Source organism: Gossypium arboreum, chromosome 9 (assembly GCF_025698485.1).
Source record: "Gossypium arboreum isolate Shixiya-1 chromosome 9, ASM2569848v2, whole genome shotgun sequence".
In the NCBI taxonomy this organism is placed as follows: domain Eukaryota; kingdom Viridiplantae; phylum Streptophyta; class Magnoliopsida; order Malvales; family Malvaceae; genus Gossypium; species Gossypium arboreum.
This window is the reverse complement of record NC_069078.1, coordinates 59,095,800-59,119,856: the sequence shown is the minus strand read 5'-3', so window position 1 is coordinate 59,119,856 and position 24,057 is coordinate 59,095,800. Positions and strand designations below refer to the sequence as shown.

General features: G+C 29.4%; 1 protein-coding gene across 1 annotated transcript; it reads right to left on the bottom strand.

Moving 5' to 3' along the window:
• Positions 1-20,671: 20,671 nt before the first annotated feature.
• Positions 20,672-22,601, bottom strand: LOC108454618 (peroxygenase-like). The gene is made up of 6 exons (XM_017753139.2): positions 22,431-22,601; positions 22,197-22,346; positions 22,035-22,120; positions 21,316-21,410; positions 21,100-21,225; positions 20,672-21,024 (listed from the first exon to the last, which is right to left on the bottom strand). Exons 1-6 carry the CDS (start codon positions 22,516-22,518, stop codon positions 20,880-20,882), a joined length of 690 nt encoding a protein of 229 aa, XP_017608628.1. The 5' UTR covers positions 22,519-22,601; the 3' UTR covers positions 20,672-20,879.
• Between the last annotated feature and the right edge of the window lie 1,456 nt (positions 22,602-24,057).

The window sequence follows — 24,057 nt, the reverse complement described above, 5'->3', positions numbered from 1 at the left end:
ATCTTGTAGGTTTAATTTTTATATTGGTTGAGAGTTTAGACTAAAAAATTAAGATTTTTTTTTGGATACATTATAGTGGTATCGCGATACCCATACGTCAGTATCATAATACCCAAGGCAGTTTCAAAATTAGGGTTCTAAAAGTTTCAAGGATATTACGATACTAACTCTTGGTATTGCGATACCCTTGTCGGGTTTCAAAAAATACATGTTTTAGGTATTGAACCCATCTGCTTTCACTCTATTTAATCCTAAAACTCAAATTCTCCTAATCTTCAGTCCTAATCTCCCAAATACATTTTCTTTGGTGTGCTTGTTCGTTTTCTGTGCAAGCCACTCATTCGAAGATTACACAACAACTTTGAGCTTAAATGTAAAGGTGGATGACCTGAGCTAGTCTGATAACTCCTTCTAGGGAAGTCCAGTAACCTCTAAACATTTTGTTTTAGGCTACATATTGAGGACAATGTGTAATAATAAACCTTAATCAAATATGTACCTGTGTTTTCAAATAAGTGGATCATTAATGTTTTCTAACTTTCAACTAAACGATTTTCTCCAATATTCTTATACCACGAACTACTTCGAGTGTGGGATCGAACCAATTGAATTAAAACACGAAACTAGAAGAAGTTTTCTCCTCTTGAGGTGAAACCAAAAATTCTCTTTTCTCTAATAAAAACCGATAAAATTGTAATTTTGGAAAAATATATTTAAAAGTTGAGAATAAATTCTATCTATATTGTGGCAGAATATAAATCTCTCAAAAATTATCTTAATAGCTCTACCTTTATCATCTATTTATAGGAAGAGAAGATAAAATCCTTGTAGAGTTGTAAAGGTTTATTTGAAGTAAAAAAACAACTTATTACTTAGAGTAGGAGAGGGGTGAATGACTCACCCTTGTATTTCTAGTAGGGTAGTCGGCCCATTCATGTTATATAAGGGGTTTTGGGCCTCTCTCACATTAGGTCCAATTACGAGTACGTCCTAGGATTTTTTGACCTAGTACTCTATAATGTGATCCAACCCGATTCAATATTTCTATTTCCTAGAATAAACTTTAATATTTACATATTAAATAATTTTCTCGTCTCAATTTTACTCTAATAAAATTTTAACAATTTTACCCTCGGTAAAATTTCAACAAAATTCATTCAATATGTCACAACTCAATATGTTCACTATGACTGAATGATTTATTTTCATTTTTGGGCTTCACAACAGTTCAAAAACATATATTCATTCTTCTGTCATTTTTAAGTGATCATATATATTTCTTTTTTCTCTTTTTCTATTCACTTCGTTCATTTTTATTCAAACACGCAATTCATTTCTGGTTTCAACGAGCTAGTGGAGGGATCGATTGGATATAAGTAGTTGAGGCTCAAATGATTTATAATTAAGTTCCAGCTTTTCACCTATTAATTATAAACTCGTTTAGTCACAAAGTCATTCCACTATAGTATCTTGATTGAGCTTTCCCCAATGACATACCATTATGAAAGCAACTACTCAGCGCTCATCCAATGGCCTCATCATTAGTGTGTTACCCTCATAAGATATCATTGATCTCTTTGGGATAATATACATTCTCCCAGTATGATCCTATTTTATCTCATGGTAACCATTACATCTTCCTTCATGAAACGTCAATCACTATCAAATAGTGATTAAGTCATCCATCACAAAAACAGTTGACCCATGGCCACGTTTACTTTTCATCAACCATGTAATGCCAATGAGAGGGTATCATTTACCCATGTTTTGGGATATGAATTTCACTACAGTTAATGACACTACATACTATAGAAGTCGTACATCCAATGCACCAGCTTTAGATTCATTATCTATTTTAACTCAAGTTTTTACTTACATCAAAGTGTATGAATCATGCATACATAGTCCGTCATCCACTCAAGATTTAGGTATGCTACACTATAAACGTCATAAGAGAATAAATCCATAAATGGAATTAGGATCTATTCTGCTTGTGTCTTGTCCGATGTACTATTAGTCCAATCAATCACATCTATGTATCTATCTTTTTGGAACCATCTGCTCCAATGCCAAGATAAGGCATCTCCCTAATTGGACTTGATAAACAACATATTAGTCTTTCAATCGGTTTGCTAATTTTTTATTAGACTAAAGACATGTTTAGGTTTGTCTACTAATACAAGCTGTCTTTTCGCACTACGATCTAACCACGTAATACCACTTAATATTTGTAATAGCTCATTTTTAGTAGTATTGGGAATCGTGGTTTGGGACCACAAATCCTATTAGTATGTTATTTTATTATTTAATTAGTATCTAAATAGTCGTGGTAGTGTCGAATAAAAATTCGATATGTTGATTTTATCGTTTGATTATTTTAATTAGGAGAAAAGACTAAAACATAAGAGCTGTAAAAGTTTAATGTTATTAGTTAATTGAGTTAAATAAGTATAAAATCATGAATTGAGGGCTTTATGTGGCAATTTGACCTTATTTATTAATTAGTGGACGATAGGTAAATAATTTTTGCTTTTAAATTAGAAATGTAAATAACTAATGGTAATTTTGTAATTCTAATTAAAACATAAGATAATAAAAATTAAACAAACATCATATTCCTTATTTTGGACAAAGAGAAACTTGGAACTCCATAACTAGGAGAATCTAAGGTTCGGTCAAGCTTATTCCTAGTGTATGTAAGTGTTTTTCCTACCCGTTTTTATTATTTTTATGTTCTTCAGATCGATGTAGCTAAAGCTAGTTAATCTAAGGACAAAATTGTGAAATTGTCCAATGTTTAGAAACTTTCCATTGATGATATTGAGTGTTCTTAGTGTTGAATGATAGATTATTGAGTTTCAATGTTAGATATGACTATTTTGTAAAGTGATTTTAGTTAGTTTAATTTTAGAGGCTAAATTGATAAAATAATAATTTTGGCATAGGAAATTTGTGATATTTCAAAAGTTATGGACAGAACATAGTCCTTAGGTGGTTCGGTTAAGCTTGGATGGGGTTAAATTGTGTTGAACTAGAAGATTTGGTTTTAGGGATTAAACTATACAAAAGGTAAAAGTTGGGGACAAGTGGGTAGATCGTCCAATAATCGTGGGAAGGGAAAGTCAGTCGAATAATCATTATTGAATATCAGTAGTTACTGCAGAAGTAAGTTTGTATTATATAAATTATGTTATAATTAAATTCCTTAATATTTGTTTTACTCTAATAGTTGTTGTGCTTGTAACTATTGAACGTTGGTTGATGGAAATTAACAATGCAATTGAGTTGTACTAGATGTATCGTATCGAGCCTTGAGCTTAGCAGGCTTCGTGCTGGTGTATTGTATCAAGCCTCGAGCCTAGCAAGCTTCGTGCCGGTGTGTCGTATCAGGTAACTTGTATGGGAAAATACTATTTCAAGTATCCGATAAATTTAAGAGTATTCTTCGGCCACATGATCTTATATATAGTGTATCTGTTCATGATTTGGTGATTTTAATGATGTGGATATTATAGGTTAAATTATCTTGGTTGTTTGAGATACATGAATTATGATTGTTGACCTCATGATACGTTCTTGCATCATTGTATTTAAATTGTCGAGTATAACAAGTTATCACAAACTTAGTAAGCTTTACTTGAGTTTACTTTCTTTGATTTCATTTTGCAGGTTTGTTGGAATCGTAACTTCAATTGGATCAGCTCAAGAGATCACACACTATCCCTTATATTTTTTGTAGTCATTTTGTTCATTTTGGGTCGATTTGAAGTGGCATGTAATTAGGGTATCCATGTATATACATATATATAAGCCTTTGTTGATAAATAACTTTTGTTGAAATGGTAGCTTGTAACTGTCATTTTGGTACTTGGTTGATGTAAATGGTATTTTACGATAGTTATATGTAGTTATCATTGAGTATTATTGTTTAATGAAAATGGTCATTATGTGAGAATGAGTAAGAATATGTTGCTTAGTAGAATGGATGTAAAGGAGTTGGTATGTTTAAGCTAGCATGAAATATGTGATTATGGTAGTTGTTTATGATTAGAATTGATGTTTGAATTGTGGTGCCAATGAAGGCATATTGGCTAGGCACATAGGTTGTTTGTGATTTGGCATGTTTTGGTTGTTTTTAGGTGTGTTTTTGAGTGTTTTGTATAGTGAATTTTGTTGTTAATGGTATGGCTTGGTGTATAAGTAATGGTGGCTATTTTGGCTTGAAAATGAAGTTACTTGGCTGCATACGGCCTAGGACACGGGCTGTCACATAGCATGTGCCACACACGGCCTCCTCACATGGCCGTGTGCCTTATTGATTTTAGGTGCAGGACTGTCCACATAGTCACAGAGAATTACATGACCTAGAGACATGACCGTGTGACCCTACTTCAAGCTGAACATGGTCTGAGCACACAGGCGTGTGAATTCATTACACGAGCATATTGGGTAGCCACATGGGCATGTTTGGGGTTACATGGGCTGGCTTCTTTCACATCGCCATGTGACCTCTATTTCCACTTTTAGTCAAAATTTTATATTTGTTTCAATTTAATCTAGATTTAATCCTGAGTTTATTTAAATGTTCCCTAAGCTCTAATTTAAATGCTCTCTAAGCTCGATTTAGGTTCTGGCATACTCGTAAGACATGTAAAATGGTTCTGGTTTAATATTATATGAATAAGTTGATCATGTTGTCTTAATGATAAAATTTTAATATTGTAATGCCTTATAGCTTAGGTAACTTTTGAATCGGGTATAAGGTGTTACAGTATTAGTTAAACATTAGGCAACCAATGAGCAACGTTTGCTTCTATTTTGCTTTGATGAAAAAACCATGTAACGGCAATTTACAAAGTAGTAATGTAGTTCATGAATAATTTTATTAACCAATCTGTTCAAAAAAATTACAAGTTTACTTAGACGAAAATACTATACTCAGAGCACCAGATCCAACACAAAATAGTCCGACATTCCCTGAAAAAGTTTTTGAAAATTTACGAGCAGTGTCGCGACATCGAACCCCTGTGTTGCAACCTTGCACTTCGAAGTGATAGATTTTGAGAATGCAGAGACAGTGTCGTGACACCGAACCCCGGTGTTGCGACATCATATTTCGAAGCAAAATATTTTGTAAACACAGGTAATGTCGTGATACAAGTTATTTGTAATGACCCAAATTTTACAGTTATCGAAAAAGTGCATTTTCGGGTCTTTGTTTCTGAAAAATAAATTCGTAAATATTTATTAAATATTTACAAAGTTTAGTGAGTGGTTAATTAAAGTTTAATAAAGTGAATTAGCTTAAATTAAGGATAATCAGATAAAAGGATTAAATTGAATGAAGTGTGGAAGTTTAATTATAGATTAAAAGAAAGTGAAAAGGACCAAAATGTCAATTATGCCATTTGTCCTAAGTGAGGCAGCATAAACATAAAAATCTGAGATTTTTATGTGTTAAAATATATTAAATTATTATTCTTATTATTTATTATTATAGTTTTATATTTAATTATTATTGTTATTGTTATTATTATTTAATTAATATTATATTATTAAATTAAATAAATTAAAGGTTGACAAATGTATGGTACATATGGTGACATGTGTAATACTAATATACATACAATTGTAAAATAAATGTATGTTTACTTATTATATAAGTATATTATTAAATTATATTATATATATATATATATATATATATATATATAAAAGTAAATAAATGAAAAGAAACAAAAGAATAGAAATGAAGAAACAAAGCAAACGAAACAGAGAGCAGGGGAAGGAAAGAAAAAAAAAAGAGAAAAGAAAGAAGAAAAAAGGGAAAATTCAAGGTTTGAAGCTTGGAAGTTTAATAGATAAGTCAATTTAGCCCTTTTTATTTAATTTTGATGTTTTGGAAGCCATGAAAGAAGGTTTTGATGAAATTAAATTGATATATTGAAAGTTAGTGTGGAAGAATATTATCAGGATTGTCAATGAATTGTTCTGTTCATTGATTAGACGTTAGCAAGGTTCTGATTAGTTGAAAGCTCAGCTAACTGAAGCACTAATTCTGGTTTTGTCTGAAATTCGATGAAGAAACTTGTGATTTACAGGGATAGTAGTGTTTTGATACAAGAAGATAAACTAATGGTTTATATTACTGAAAGTTAAAGTCACATGGGAAGAATTATCAGATATATGATTCGAAGTGGTACCTATTATTCTTGTATCAAAAGATTAAAATATGATAATTGGTTATCATCCGGGAAAGACAAATGAAGTTATATATACTCAAAATTTAAGGTTTTGCTTAGTGCTATGAACTATGAACATCCGAGTGTGATCATTTGAAGATGGCTCCATTCTAGTTGAGATAAAAATTAATCTGATTTCTTTACAGTAGGTTTGCAAAGCTCAGAAATGTGATAACAAGTTACTGGTTAAATGGGAATAGTGTACAAATGACTTTTGACTGAACATTTCGGATTGGATCTAATAATTTTCTGCTATTTGGAAATAGAAGTGGTATCGAAGAATTCAAAACTTATACAGAAGAATTTGCATGAAATTTATAGTAGCACTATATCTACACATTTTGGAGGGAATAAGTTGTACGGTGAATTAAAGAAGATGTGCTGATGATTTAGAAATGAAAAGCGATATTTTGAACTTGTATATGAATGTTTATATGTTAGCAAGTTAAAATTGAACATCAGATACTGATACTTCTCGAATTATTACAGTCAGTGATGATATCAGAATGGAAATGGGATAGAATTTCTATGGTTTTGAATTGGAACTACCTTTAACTTCAAAAAAGAGAAATGATATTTGAATAATCGTCAAGGGTATAATGAAGTTTGCATATTTTATTCCGGTATGAATAAGTTTCTTATTTAGTAATTATCTGAAATATGGGTTTCTGAGAATTTCAGATTTATAGTATGTCAGTTTCTATTATTTCTGAATGAGATAAATGGTTTACATTCTGATTCTAGAACAAGTATAAGAAGTTTTGGGTACGCGATAACAGTTTTCAGCACGGTATGAAGCTTTGTATGATAGTGAGTGTAAAACTGCATAGTATCTGATTGAATACAATGAGAAAAAGAGTATGTGGAGTTGTTTGATTAGTTAAACTGAAGAAAGTGGAAGTGATTCGAGATAGTTTAAAGATGGTATTTGATTGTCAAAAATTCTATATGGGTATTGAATGAAAGAAAAATGATTGGGTTAGAATTAATTCAGGAAACAAAGGACATTGTCAAGAAGATTCAAGATAAACTGAAAGCGGCTTTTGACAGACAGAAATTATGTATATTGAGTAATCTGCTAATGATAAGGTATTTCTTAAAGTTTATGTGAAATTAAGCTTTCGTTCTGTTTGGCTATGTGAAATTGCAGAAAAGTTAGACTGATAATGCATTGGTTGATATTGCCTCTGAAGTTACAGAGAATTTATGAGATTTTATCAGATCTTTCATATGTTACTTCAACAAGGGATATTGAAATTTAAACTGATTCATTGTATAAAGAAGAAGAACCGATTGAGATACTACCTTAAGAAGTGAAGTCATAATACTGAAGAAATCACATGGGAGCTCTCTTTTAGGTAAATTTCGAGGACAAAATTTATTAAAAAGGGGGAGAATTGTAATAACCCAAATTTTACAGTTATCAAAAAAGTGCATTTTTGGGTCTTTGTTTCTGAAAAATGGATTCGTAAATATTTATTAAATATTTACAAAGTTTAGTGAGTGGTTAATTAAAGTTTAATAAAGTGAATTAGCTTAAATTAAGGATAATCGATAAAAAGATTAAATTGAATGAAGTGTGAAAGTTTAATTATAGATTAAAAGAAAGTGAAAAGGACCAAAATAGCAATTATGCCATTTGTCCTAAGTGAGTGACATAAACATAAAAATATGAGATTTTTATGTGTTAAAATATATTAAATTATTATTCTTATTATTTATTATTATAGTTTTATATTTAATTATTATTGTTATTGTTATTATTATTTAATTGATATTATATTATTAAATTAAATAAATTAAAGGTTGACAAATGTATGATATATATGGTGACATGTGTAATACTAATATACATACAATTGTAAAATAAATGTATGTTTACTTATTATATAAGTATATTATTAAATTATATTATATATATATATATAAAGTAAATAAATGAAAAAGAAACAAAAGAATAGAAATGAAGAAACAAAGCAAACGAAACAAAGAGCAGGGGAAGGAAAGAAAGAAAAAGAGAAAAGAAAGAAGAAAAAGGGGAAAATTCAAGGTTTGAAGCTTGAAAGTTTAATTGGTAAGTCAATTTAGCCCTTTTTATTTAATTTTGATGTTTTGGAAGCCATGAAACAAGGTTTTGATGAAATTAAATTGATATATTGAACGTTATTAAATTTTTAAATATTGTTTATGTTGAATAAAATGATGAATTAGGGATTAAATTGATAGAAATTCAAGTTAGAAGTGAGATAAGGATTGAATTGTAAAGTAATTCATAAGTTTTGAATAGTAGGGACTAAATTGAAAGAATTTAAAAATTATGGTTTTATGCTGAAATTAGAGTATTGAAATTAGTCTAAAGTGGAAATTGAATGAAAATATTGAGTTAAATGTGAAGAATAAAAGTTAGTCTCGGTTTAAAGACTAAATTGGAATTTAAGCAAAAGATGAATAAAAATTGAAATATTCGATGAGAAAATTGAATGGTAGTGTATTGATAATTTTTAATTGATTTCCATAGCTAACGTTGTTCCAAGAAAATCTCGGCTAAGCAAGGAAAAAGGGCAAAGACAACGGGAGTTAGCTCAAAAATTACAGTTTGTGTTTCTATAATTCAAACTTAATATTTAATTGTTGAATTTATTATTTAATGTGTAGGTTGATGCATTGAAAAGTGAAATTTAATTGTTAATTATTATATTTTGATTGAATGTTATGGTAAGTAATTAATGTAAGCATTATTGTGTTTTATGATTATTGAAATGAATCAAACCGCATATTGTATTGCAATTGAATTGCATGTGGATTGATATGGAAAAATGTATTAAATTAAATTGAAATTAAATTACGAATGAAATTGAAAATTTGAAAGTTTACTGAATACCCTATTAACTGTATCGGGCTAGTCGGATATAGTTGGCATGTCATAGGATTGGAAGTGTTCAGGGATATTCTGACTGTGTGTCGATGAGACACTATAAGTGTCGACTATTGTTCTTTATTCTGATTCGTTCAAAAGGTACTCAGACCCGACTATGATCATATCAATTCTTGTTTGGATTTGTTCCGAAGAGGTACTTTGTGTACCGCTACTGTTACTGTTACCCTTACAGTATATTCTGGTTTCGGCCAATGAAACACTGTATACTATTCCCAGTGAGTAGGTTGGATCCATGTATCCGTCCAGGCCCGAGTCATGTTCATAGGGCAAATAAAGGTACTGAAAAATTTACTGCTACCGAATATTTAACTGTAACTGAATAAATAAATGACTGATATTGAATAATAATGATTAAATGATTGTTATTGAAAAATACTGACTGTTATCAAATAATTGATTGATACTGAGTAAAGGATCGCTACTGAACGAATAATCGTTACTAGATAACTAATTGTTTTCGAATGACTAAATGTTACTGAAAGAAATTGATAAATTAATCGATACTAAAATATGTTTACTGATATTGAATAGTGAACAGAAACATAAGTAAGACATATGAATAGAGAATATTATTGTTAAGAATTAAATGAAAAAGTTAATCAAGTTATTAGATAATGAAGGTTGAATGAGTTGTACAGAAATTATTTATGAAATGAATAAATGACTATTTATGATTATTATAGGACAATAAGTGTAAGTTATGTTTTAAATGTTCGGATTATAGAAATACCATTGAGTTCATACTCAAAGATACGGTTTGTTTCGTATGCGAGTTAAGTTAAAGCTAGAATGTTGAATCAGCATCCCAAGCCGATCTCGAACTCAATAAGGTAACACATGTTAATTGTTGATAATGGCATGTACCTAGGTCATTAAGTTAATGTTTGTAAATGGTAATAATATATATATATATATATATAAAGATATTGAATTATATATGAAACATGTAAATTTTGGTGACTAAACCTAAGAAAATTAATTAGGTTAGTATGATAATGTTTAATTGATATAAATTGTGGTACCACTGAGGATACATTGGATGAATGATTTGTTGCTAAAATTGGATAGCATATAAAATGTGTTTGGACTGGTTGAATGGAGAAATTTTGAAATGCTTGTTGTCTACAGTTTGCAGGGTTGGTAAATTTAAAAATACAAAGTTCATTTTGAGTTCACATGGTTTGTCACACGGGCGTATGACCAGGCCGTGTGAGACACACGGCTTGCGCATGGGCATGTTGTTAGGCCGTGTGTCCCCTGCACTTAAATTGTTACAACCAAGTTAGTACACGGGCGTGTGCCTTGGTTGCCACGGCCGTGTCTTAAAGTCAGTTTAGTACATGGGCAGGCCACACGGACGTGTGTCATGACCGTGTTTAAAAGTCAGTATTGCACACGGGTTGAGGACACGGGCGTGTCCCATGCCTCACGGGCATGTTAAATTAGCCACACGGGCGTGTGGTACTGTTTAAAAGAAGTGAATTTAAAATTTCACGAAAAAAATTACTAAGCTTTAGGATCGAATCCCGGTTTATTTTAATTACACTTGTAAAGTACTGTGGACCCATTAAAAATTATATTTAGATGTATATATTGCATTTATACTCGTTTATGTGCAAATGTACTGTAATGACTGGTAATACCCAGTAATCCTGTTCCGGTAACGGGACGGGGTTAAGGGTATTACTTTATTAGTGTCGCGACACAAAATCACGAATTAAAATTCTGGCAATTCGAAGTTCAGTGTCATGATACCCATACCTAGTGTCGTAAAATCGCATCAAGTCTACAACTTAATACTCGAAATTATCACACGACCTTCCAGGTTTTTCTGTAAAACCCATTATCTTTTAACCTTAAAACCTCTAATGAAACATACTTTGAACCATACTACAACAATAAAACAACATTAGCAGCTGCCAAACGCCCTTCCCTTCTCATTTTCTCTAGTTTTTCAAGATTTCCTTTAATTTCTTTCTTTCTTTTCTCTCTTGTTCTGCTACAATTTTTTCTTTGTCTTTGGTTATCTCATTGTTTTGTAGGTATTACACATCACGTCCACAACAATCAATTCAGCTGGCACGTTCAAATATGTCAACAAGTGAGGTTAGGCGTTCTAACTTCATTATTTGTTCATATTTTCTGCCTAATTAACAGTTCATAGTATTGCCATGGCACCTAGAAAAATTAGGCGAACTACAACCAGTGAGTCATCGATAGAGGTCGATTCTGATAGGTTTCATAACCAAGAGGTTGAAAAATACTTCTTAGAACTTCAAGGTTGAATATTTATATAGGAGAGAGGGTTTGACCCATCGATGACCATGTGCGATGAAATTTGGAAGTTAGTCCACATTCATCATTAGAGGATTTTTTGTTCGACCCTAAATGAATCGGTGATCGACTCAATAGTTTACGAATTTTATGCTTCCCTGAAAAAAAGAGAAAATAATAAACTGCCGAGAGAAGTCTACACACATGTCACGATAATGAGTAAGGAAGTGTTTGTCACTCCCTGAGAAATCTACCGTTTTTATGATGCTCTATGCTATGCCTCCAATTTTCTTGACAATGTTTATTTAAATTACTATAGGGATATTGATATGGATCAAATCTTAAAATACCTTACTGAGGGGAGAGGTGAGTGGACTCACCAACCTAGTATTAATCTCCCATTGCAATTTAATTAGTCAATAATGTACTCAATTGCATAAATATGGATGCAATTCATTTGCATTCGGATTTTGCTATCCTAAAACATGTCTAACGTAAACACTTTTACAGCGATTTTACTTGATGCTAATTTGTAGAAATGATAGATTTGCATGAGAAAATGGATCTATCAATCCATGATGACGTGTATCATTGGCAAGAAGAAAATGAATTTATTTCTTGTACCTAGTGACAGCCTTATGTAAAAGGGCCAAGGTTCCAAGGTTCCAATGTCTGCCACATAACAATTCGTGAAGTCGACAAAAAGCATCATTGAAAATTCAATGTACACCAAGTATGGCGAGCTTCAACGAAAACATATAACAGAATGGAACTAGTGTCGAAAGAACAATATGGACGTTCTACCATCCCTCAACCGCAAAGGTAAAACAAAGGCTAAGCAAGGACAAGGGTTAAATGATCTGCCTGATTTGGGATAGGTTATTAGATCGATGCAAGAAATGAAATCAATTGGTATCGACTAAGCATAGAGGTTTGACATTTGAGTTTCAAATCCTCTACCAAACAAATATGAACCCATTTCGTATAATAAGCAATCTGAGAAGGATGAGGAGAAGAGTGAAAAAAAATATGACGAGGAAGAAGAAGATGAAGGAGAAGAGTATCCTCATATTTACGACTTTGAGGAGGAACTAATTAGAATGACATCCGATGAAAAGTGTACATTTACACAGGCCAAGCCAACATAGCCCAACCCAATTTGCAAGTAGGAAGGCCACAAAGACTACTATAAGACGTGACAATGGGAAGGCAAAGATGGGCGAAGTGTCGAAACCTGATTTTGATTAATTTGTCATTTCATTTGAATTTTTTTGGGAGGGGTTGTAATTAATTTTAAACTTGGATGATTTTATTTTCCTTTTCTTTTCTTTTTTGTTTTAGATAGAATTTTTTTAGTTAATGCTTAAATTGAAAATGCCTTTTATTAAAATAATTTACAAATTTACAAAACGAATTTACAAAATGTTTTGTTATATTAAAAGGGGAGATTATTAAACTAAACCTTATTGGATAATATGTTTTAATATAACAAATTAAAATGTTTTTGAATTAAATTAAAGTTGAGCAATTTCATAAAAATCAAGTTGAAATGGTTTCAATTGTTCAAATATGTTTTAACCATTTTCAAACAAGTTAGAATTGCTCCAGGACAAAAATTACTTTTTGTCTAAGTATCGATATTTTACAAGATATTGATATCCCTCTGATAATCGGTACCAAATTGACATTCTGTCATTTTCAAACCTTGGTAGGTATCGATACTTTCCTTAAGGTATCGATGTACTTCCTAATGTATCGATATTTATGCTCCAACAGTCATTGAAATCAGTATTAATTACAAAAAAATATCGATACCCTTTTAGTAGATATCGATACTTGTTGATGTAGTTGAACTTAATGACCTAGTATTTCATCCCCAATGGCTACATTCACTTTTACAACAACCACAATGATTGGAAATCAATTAAAAGGTATAAAAATCATCTTCCAAAAGTTTAGCAACAACAAGATACATGTGCAAAACTTAAAGATCAATCAAAACAACCTAAAGCTTAATTCTTTCATACCTTTTCTTATAAACACTTGTGAGCTTTCATTGTATTCATTTAGCTCAAGTGTTCTTCTTTGTATTTGTGCTTAATTGGTAAACATCCTAATCATGTAAGGATTGTTTCTTTGTTTGCTTATTTGTTTCTCTTTAAGAAAGGGTTAATTCTTAAGGTTTGGGTAGAAACCTTAAAGGAGTTGTATCTTAAGATTTTGGATCATAAATCTTAAGAGATATTGTAAGGTTAAACATAGTCCTCAAAGGTTGCCAAATTAGTAAATTTGGGAAAATCCTTAGTTGTGGTAAGCTAAGGTAGTGGAGTAGGTAATTGGGGCCTAGCCACTATAAATCATTGTGTTCTTTGTTGCATATTTTTCATTACTTCCACCACAAGTTCTCAAAGGCTAATTCAACCTCCCTTTCGATGATTTTAAGTTTATCCTTCTAAGCTAACAAACATGTGATAGGTTGTTTGTATAAACTATAAATTTAACCTAATAATAGAGGATTTTCGATGATTTAATTTTAGACTAGTTAGTTTAATCTATTAAATTGTAAATAGGAAAAAGTATTTAAGCATACCAAATGATAAAAGTATACACAAGAAGGCATGTATGCTTGCTTGAATTACAGGTTGCTCGAATTTCATAACTCAGTTATTTGAATCCATGGATATTGAAATAGTAAAGTATAGTGAGTATGAAATCCGTGCAAGTATGGACTTAAATGAAAATTAATGAAAGGACAAAAGCATTTAGAGGATTAAAAATAGAGTGAGAGTTATAAAACTATTGAATGGCTAAAAGTAATGTGAGTGAAGAGAGAACAAAAAATCCAATAAAGAGTATGAGTACTTGAGCTATTTTTACTCATAATTGCACAAATACTCGTTGAGTTGCTTATACTTGTTAGTACTATACTAGAGTTCAAAACATGGATGAAAGTTAAATTGAGTACTTGGGATTCTAATTACCTGTAGTCTTCGAACTTAGATGTTGTACTTGTGTATTCATTTTGATGGAAGCATATGCTTAACTAACTTTAACTTATTTATTGTGGAACTTAATGAACTACCATGTTTGAGGTTAAAATCGTGAATTGTTTATATATCTATTTAGAATTGCATATTTAGCCAAACTTTCTTATTTGTCATAACCCAAACTAATTCCGTATATGAAGCATGCTCAAGTATAGTCTTGATTATTTTATATTGTTTTCGTTGTATGTTTGTCTTGTTTGCTTGCGAACAAGCAACGAGTTAAGTGTAGGGGAGTTTGATCTGCCACAATTCGTTATGGCAAATTAGGTTCTTTCCGGCACTTAATGAGCTTGTTTTAAAGAAATTTCATACTATTTTTATTAGTTTTCTAATTTAGTATTTTACGTTTAAATTCAGTGAAATAAGCGTTTTTATGCAAGTTTTGGTGTTTCGATGACCCATTAGGCCAATTCGGGTCAAGGGTAGGACTAATGAGCTAATTACGTGTGCAGGACGTCATTTCAAGCCAAGGAACACAAAGAATGACTACAGTCCCGCGACAATAGCATGCAAAGTCGCGACACCCAACTTCGAGCTATCAAAAGTCCCATTCGATGTTCAATTTCGCGACACGCATATCCAATGTCATAACATTATTTCGACAAGGGCCAAAATACTGCCAAGGGTGTTTTCTTTTACAAAACATATTTAATTTATTTTTATCAACTTTAACTAACCTAGGAGGGTCAGAAACGTTAGACTATATATAGTAATATTTAGGCTTAATTGAGGAGACCATTTTGAAAATAGTTTTTAGGATTTTTAGTTTTAGTTTCAATTTAGTTTGAGATTTGACAGAATTTTTAGTATTGTTTTTAGACTTGGATTTGATTTCGACCCAAGCTTTCGTTTCTTTAGTAATCTATAATTTTTTATTTGGTTTTTATTTGCAATCAGTGTTATCTCAACAACTGTTCAAGGATTTTTGGCTTCCAAGCACATCCAATATTGAAACATATCAATTTCTCTTTTTCATTCTCTTTAGTTTAATTTGTGCTTTGCATGTTGAATTAAACTTGGGGAATTTTGCATCTAGATTCATGAGTAGGGAGATTAATTATTGAAGGTGGGATTAATTAACTAAAAAATTATGGTTTGCCATAGAATTATTTAACTTAAGTTATGTATGCTTAAACCCTAGAATTGATGACCTTGGGAAGTAATCTAAATAAATGATGCTGATAGAATAGTTTATCGAGCACCTCTTAGTTTAACATGGTTTAAACTACGAGTGGAGAGATAGGTGGTTTTTATCGATTAATTAATTAGTTAGAGGCTAAGAGGTAATAACTAGTTAATTATTGGCTAATTCATTAAAACCCGAGTTTTAAAGTTAATTATGAACACTGTCGTGAGTTAATCTTCTGCTTGTTATCTGAGTTAATTTCGATTGTTAATTTATTTTTGTTAGTCTTATGTTATTTTTGTCACTAAATTTTATATCGTATTATAAGTCTAGATTAGTACTGTTTATCTCTATTATTGTAGAAAGTAATTTTAATTTAATTAACCTCCTTTTGGTACGATTCTCAGAATACTTCTCGAATTGTTTCGTTATAAATTTTACTATATTACAATTTGACCCGTATACTTGCAGACACTGTTGTTTTTAATTTATATATTTTTGTGGCAATATTTCCAGTCTATGCGTTCGTGCATCTAGTGACAGTCAACAAGTAACTCAATCCCACATTGATGACGATTAATGCAAAAAAAAAAAAAAAAGCATTCGAATCCACCAAAACCAAGATTTCTCATACCTTTTTGTTTTCACCATAATTTTTTTCAAAATGTGTAAACCATAAAAAAACTAAAATAAATTGTTGATAAAAGAAAAACCTATTTAGGTTTCCCAAGGTTAACAATCCCACTTTATCTTGATAAAAAAAGAAACATGTTACTGAAGAACAGTCATTCCATGGTTGTCAAGTCCTGGTGTTCCATGTGGATGTTCCACATTTGGATTAGCCAATGCCCTTGCCAAATCTGATCCAACATATCATATATATTTGTCAAAAAAAAATCATATGGAGATGTTGGAACAAAGAAAGAAAAAGAAGAGAAAAAAGAATCACAAGGATTGGGTATGTGCTCTTCAAGGTCTGTTTGAACCTTCTTTTCACTTGTCAATGGAGCTTTGGATGCCTATGTTGCAAGTGGCGGAACTAGGATGTTAATCTTAAAGGGGCAAGCTAAAATTAGATGTATTACGTAACAATCGATTTAAACATATAAACAATCGATTAAAAAGAAGTAGTATTCTAACATAATAATTGATTCAAAGAAGCAGTATTCTAACATAACAATCGATTTAAACATATAAATAATTGATTTAAAAGAAGTAATATTCTAACATAACAACCGATTTAAACATATAAACAATCGATTCAAAAGAAGAAGAAACAATATTCTACTATAACAATCGATTTAAACATATAAACAATTGATTCAAAAGAAGTAGTATTACAACATGGCAATTGATTTAAACATACAAACAATCGATTCAAAAGAAGCAGTATTCACAGGCCATCATTTGACATAATTTTAAACAAAGTGAACAAAATTTTCCCTTTATCTTATCAAGAATAAAATTTTTTAATATTATTTTTAATACTATAAAAATATTGAAGGGACCTACTTATATTTTTGGGAGGGCTATAACATATATATATATATATATATATATAAAGAGAGAAATTATAAAAATCTTAAACCTTGAAAGGCCTACTTATATTTTTACGAGGACCGTAATATATCTACATAGGATTAAATGTAAAAATTTATCTACCAAGCTCCCCCATTGTCTGTTGCAATATCTATCCTTTTCTTTTCAGTGGGTGAGATTTGTTATAAAGGATGAAGCTGTCTCTCCTTATATAGAAAGTCTTCTCATAATATTATTTAAAAAAGAAACCGAACCGATGGCCTACTCATTAATAAACCATTGCCTACTATTACTATTACTTTCAACTTTGAAGCACCAATTAAAGGGTTTTACCTACCAACCGACTTTTTTTTTTTATAGCCAATTCAGCATTGCTTAAATCATTTTATTATTGCTTCAATTTTCACATGCATAATCCATATTGTCTTATATGCACCATTGAGTTAATTATATTATGTTTTGATTCAATTAAATTGAATTATTCAAATTGATTAGAATAAGTAATTCGAATTTTGAGTTCGAGACGAGTTGAATTTTACAATTTGAATCATTTAAATAACATATTCAGATAAATATTCTTTTGATCCTTGTCAATTTTGAAAATGAGCAAATTGGTCTCTTAATAAAAATTGAAAAATAAAAATAAAAATAAAATAATTTTTAAAATTAAAAATATTTATAAAATTCCAAAAAATTAAAAAATCTAAAGAATATATAAAAAAGTTAAAATTTTAAAATTTTTAAAATAATAATTTAATGATGTGATAAATTCAAAGGTGATAATAATAAATCCCAAATCCAATATATATCATATAAATCCTAATCAAAATCCAATTTGTATGACACAAATGTAGTATTAAATGAAGTTTAATATGAGGGTTTTAGTTTGAATTAGTTAATTTTATCTAGATTTTTCTAATTATTAATATGGCTGTGTTGTAATAATTTGATTAAATATTGTCAAATAATTTGACTTTATTACTTCAAAATTTTTGTTTGTATGTAGAAATCATTTAAAATAGTCAATACGAAAACTCCTTATTTCTTGAAAAGTAAGTTTAAACCCCAAAACCGAACGTAAAGTACATATAATCTAAGATTTAGCATTATTATTATAACATAATCCTCTTTCCTTTTAGTATTACAAAATATCATATTTTGAAAATCACAAAATTCTTTTGGGCTTTTTATCCCCCCAGGGCCCAAACAATACCGAAACCATTTCCAATTTGTCTTTGCCACGTGTCCTACTTTCATGGGTCAATTTTTGGGCATTTTGGTATGGCCTAAATTTGTCCAGGTGTCGAAAATTAAATATGCTAGTATTTTTAATAAGTTAAAATATGGTTTTTGCATATTCGAAATATAATATATTTATTTTTATTTTAAGAAAGTTAGTCTTTTTATCTTTCAGATTTTAAAATTCAAGTTTAATTTTCAATATCATTGAAATTCTTTTGTTACATTTGTTGGTGTAACATTTTAAAATAAAAAAATTTTATTGGCAACTATGTGACGGAAAAATAATACAGTAATGAAACTGAATTTAACAATAGAATTTTAAACGTGTTAATAATTAGACTTGCATTTTTAAATTTGAAAACTAAAGGAACTAAATCCCAAATCTATGAAGAGGACAAGGACTTGGACCACATTTTAACCTTTTTTATATTAGGTCAAATGCTTTTATTAGCCTCTATACTATATGTAAGTTGTGGATTTAGACTTTATACTTTAATTAGGTCAAATTTAGTTTATGTATTTTTCAAATTTTCTAATTTCAGTATTAACCCAAACAATAATAGTTAATTCTGTTAAGTTAAATTTTATTATTAGTCTCGCACCATGTATAAGTTGTAGATTTAGTCCTTTTATCTAATTTGATCATTTTACCACTTAATATTTTTCAAATTTTAAAATTTTAATCTTGACAAAAAATGATAGACATGAAATCCATTAATTAAAATGACATGGTTTATGTGAGTATTATATGAAAATAGAAAATTGACATGAATTTATAGGTATACTAATATGCAAGGCATAATAATAAAGTTAACCCATTACTTTAATTTCTTTATTCAATTTGACCTTATACTGTTATTTAAAGAAAATTAGCTCTCAACCTTTTATTGCTGGCATTAGTAAATAAATTAAAATTATAAAAAAATTAAAAATTATATATAAAATTATAATTCGAAAAAATATGAAATAATTCTTGAAAAATAAAAATAGAAAATCTAAAATATTATAAAAGGGAATGGATGCCTTATCTTTGCCTGCCTGTTATCTTATCCTGGAGGTTGGGGTAGGAGGGTTTGAATGTAAAAAAAGGAAATTCCATTTCTTGTTTTTAGGTTTCTTGTATTCTTCTTTGGATCCCTATTTTTTTTCCTAAAATAGACAAAAGGAAATTGAAAACTAAGATGAAAGAGAAGTTGGTAATTTTACATTTTTTTTTTATAAAAGGTAATATCTTTTACATTTTATTTTTATTTTTAAAATAAACTTTTTATAAAAATTTTAAAAATATATAATTTAATGACTAAGAATATAATTTACCCTAATATAAAATATATATTATTTCAAAGAGCTTGGATAAGTAATATACTTTCATTCAAACTTCAATTTGAAATAAAAGAAAAGCCCAAGACCCCAAAATGACTATTGGATTGTTCCTGAGCAAATCCACATTCTTTGATTCGTCCTCTAATATTTTAAAAATTGAATCAGTATTTTAACTAGTTTGATAGCTCATTTAACTATAATGAAATAAAAAAAAATTAATAAATAAGTTAAAATATATAAACTAGTTCAACCACCAATTTTTTTGTCTTGTTTTTAATTTTTACCGTTTTTGAGCAATTAACTTAAAGATTAGTTCAATTTCTTTGTCTAAACCAATATATATTTACCAATCAATTTAGTCTGATTCCAACAACACTGTAGCACTCCTCTTGATGGCCTAGTTTGTTGCATTTTCCCTTGGACCGGGTTTGGTACTCCTTGACTTTCCCGAGGCACTTTTCCTACTACTTTTTATTATTATTTATCCTTTTACTTATTATGCTTAAATGGTAAAACAAACTCTCCTAATAAATAATAATCAATTGAGTCCATAATAATAATAATAATAATAATAATAATAATAATAATAACATTCTATTGAAGTTTTAATCGAAAGGGTTACTGTATATTTTAGTTCCTAAGTTTAGCAACTTGCATTTAGTTAATACTTAAATTTTTTAAGATCTAATTAATACATGAACTTTGACTTATTCGTAAATTGATTTGAGCCAAACTTAATCAATGTATTCTTATTTATCTCTTTCCTTCAAACCTAACCTAACTTGAAATATGAACTTATTATTTTTATCGAAACCTGGCTCAGATTAAAGTTATATAATTCCCAACTAAATTAAAATTCTTTTATTATCAAATCAAGTAAAACTTTAATAGCATAAAAATCTGCTTATCCAAAGTTTGAATTATTTTTAATATTAATAAATTATTTTATAATCAAAACCACATAAAGTGTATTTTATATGTCTTTATTAACTTTTTCATTTTTACTTTACATCTATACATCTATGGCCTCGCATCTGAATAGAAATTTCAAAACTCAAAAATGTACAGACAAAACAAATCTTGATTTTAATTCAAGCTTTATTTCATCAACCAAAAACAACACATATATTTTAAACCAGCAACCTCAGTCAGTGAACCTTGCCACCCTTCATTTTGGCAATATACTCAAACAAACTCCCATCAAAACATCCCCTTACTGCTTCTTTTGTTAGATAACCATTTTCATCCTTGGCAATTATATACAAAAGTACCCATTCTCCCTTTGATATTATCCTGCAAACCAATTCCATTTTTTTTTTAAATGAATAGAAAGTACACGGAATTCAAAGAAAAGGGTGATTGAAATACCAGCCAATGAAATCATATGAGTTTCGATTAGCCTCAGTCATGTGCCATAGTTCCCCCAGTGTTAACTTGTCCGGCACAGTTCGAGCGTACTTGCTAAAAATACTCTCAAAGTTCATTGGCATATACCTGAAAACATCACATTCATTTGCTTGTGAAAGATTAAAATAGTTTTTTTATATAATGTTTTTAGTGATTCAAATCCTATATGCTAATTACCTTCCTTCAGTGTCATATGTTGAAGAGTCACTTCCATGCTTGCATTTATGTATTCTATCTATGCATATGGGAAAATATAGATTTGGTAGCCATCCCTGTCAAATTTGTGAATTACATGTTAGCAACTTAGGACTCCTATTTTGTAAATCTTAAGGGATAAAGATGTGTAGAGTGTAAAACCTTTAGAACTCTTATTTTGGAGATAAACATTAATTTTAGCTATTAATGTAATTCGATCTGTATCGTTTGATTTTGGGGAGCTTAACTATAAATAGAGGTTTTTCTGCTCATTTGTAATTATTCAGTTGTAAACTTTTAAAGTAATGAAATAGTTTTGAGAGCATTTACACATAGAGGTTTTTCTGCTCATTTGTAATTATTCAGTTGTAAACTTTTAAAGTAATGAAATAATTTTGAGAGCATTTACACAAACACTTGATGTGTGTTATTTTTCTATGGTTTTTCTGTTCGTTTGTGGCTTCTTTCTGTTTCGAGTTTGCTTCTGCTTTACTTAGGTGCTTTAGAGAATTTCTATGAAAATTCTTATTTTTTGAGAATTAGGTTGACTTAAGCAAATTTTGAACTAAAAAAATTGCCTAAAACCGCACGATTTACCAAACTAAAGTTCTAACCCTGTGACGTAAGAACCTCCACGATATTTTTACTATAGTACGTGTGTATCTTAATGGAAAGGAATCCAATGTTGCAGAATAACTTACAGGGAGAGTCCAATAACTCAATGCCACATTGATGGTAATTGCAATAACAAGGCTCGAAATTGGATTGAAACCGAGATTTCTCATACCTGTATTATACATAAAATTTGTCAAAAAAATGAGTAAAAAAGGAAATTGGAGAGAAAAGATTGGAAAAAATAAAACCTCTGTAGGTCTCCCAAGGATAAACAATTCCGTCTTTATCTTGATCAAAAAAGGAAGCGTGTTGCTGAAGAGCACTCATTCCATAGTTGTCACGTCCTGGTGTTCCATGTGGATGTTCCACATCTGGATTAGCAAATGCCCTTGCCAAATCTGATCCAACATTTAATATATATTTATCAAAAAAAAAAAAAATCATATTGAGCTGTTGGAACAAAGAAGAAAAAAAAGAATTACAGGGTTTAGGTATGTGTTCTTCAAGGTCTGTTCGAACCTTCCTTTCACTTGTCAATGGAGCTTTGGGTGCCTCTGTTGCAACATCCATCCTGTTTTTTCAGTTTGAGTTTTGTTATAAAGGATGAAGCTATCTCTCCTTATATAGAAAGTCTTCTCATAAGATATTAATCATTTCATTTATGATTTTTTGTAAGTATTATTATGTGTATTTCTTTTTCCTTGAAACAGCAAAAAATAGGATTTGTGAAACAGTGAGTGGAATGCTAATAATAGAGTTATTGAATGGGACAAGTAAATGAAAAGTCCAAGTTTGCGGTTTCTTTTAAATCAGATTTCGCCATTACTTCAATTTTCACATGCATTATCCGCATTGTCTTATATGCACCATTGCTTTTGTTACTACAATTTCACATGTCTCTACATTTTTAATGATATTTTATAAAATTTTAAATATATACTAAAATTGTATTTTAATTTTTAAATGATATAATCTTTTCAAATATTATAAAATTTTAAATTATTAAAATGATAAATTCATATTTTAACTCTAATAAAATATAAATTAAATTACAACTCTTAAAAATTTATTTAAAATCCAAAACCTCTCCACTTTTGAAAAATTCAAATTTATTTTAAATTAATTTCGCTTTCCACCAAATTAGGGAAACGTGCATTTCATGAATATGTCCAAAATTTCCCAAAATATAGGGCTAAATTATGAAGAAATGTCAATTTTTAAATAAGTTTAACTGTTTAGGCTAGTTTTTTTTTTTTGTAATATTTATCAGAATAGGTTGATTTTAGAGAAATAAGGCGAAAACACATCTAATAGGGCGCGCTTTCATCCACCTTCTGACTTTTTTTGACAAATCATCCCCATCATTTCGATGGTTAAATATTAGTGATTTTATCTTTTAAGTCCTGAGTTTGATTCCTCTCTTACTTACATTTATATTTTTTTATTTTAGATTGCTTTAAGCTTTTCATATTTTTAATTGATATTTTTAACATATTAACTCATTTAGTTAGATGGTTAGATAATTGTAATTATATCCTTGAATCCCAAGTTCTATTATTTTTATAAGCATATTAATGTATTTTTATTTCATACCGTTTCAAGCTTTTTATTTTTAATTAATAAATATATCGCTTTATAAGTTTTCTATTTTAATTCATCTTTTTAATTAATAAAATAAATAATTATTGCAAATATCATTATTTTTAGTAAAATAAATGTCAATTAATTATTTCAAATATCATTATGTTATAAAATATTTTACATATATGTGTTACATGACTATAAACATATCATGAACAAAGTAAATTTTCGTACTCTATATTTTTGTATGTGTATTGGAAATATTTCACATATAAACATAATGATATTTGAAATAATTAATTAAACTTTATATTTGCAATAATTATTTTATTTTATAAATAAAAGAGTTATTAATTAAAAAATGAATTAAAAATAAAAAAGTTTGAAACCACATGAAATAAAAAATACATTAATATGCTTATAAAATAATAAAACTTGGGACTTAAAGATGTAATTACAATTATCTAACCATCTAGCCAAAAGAACTGATATGTTAAAAATAACTAATTAAAAAAAATTGAGGCAACA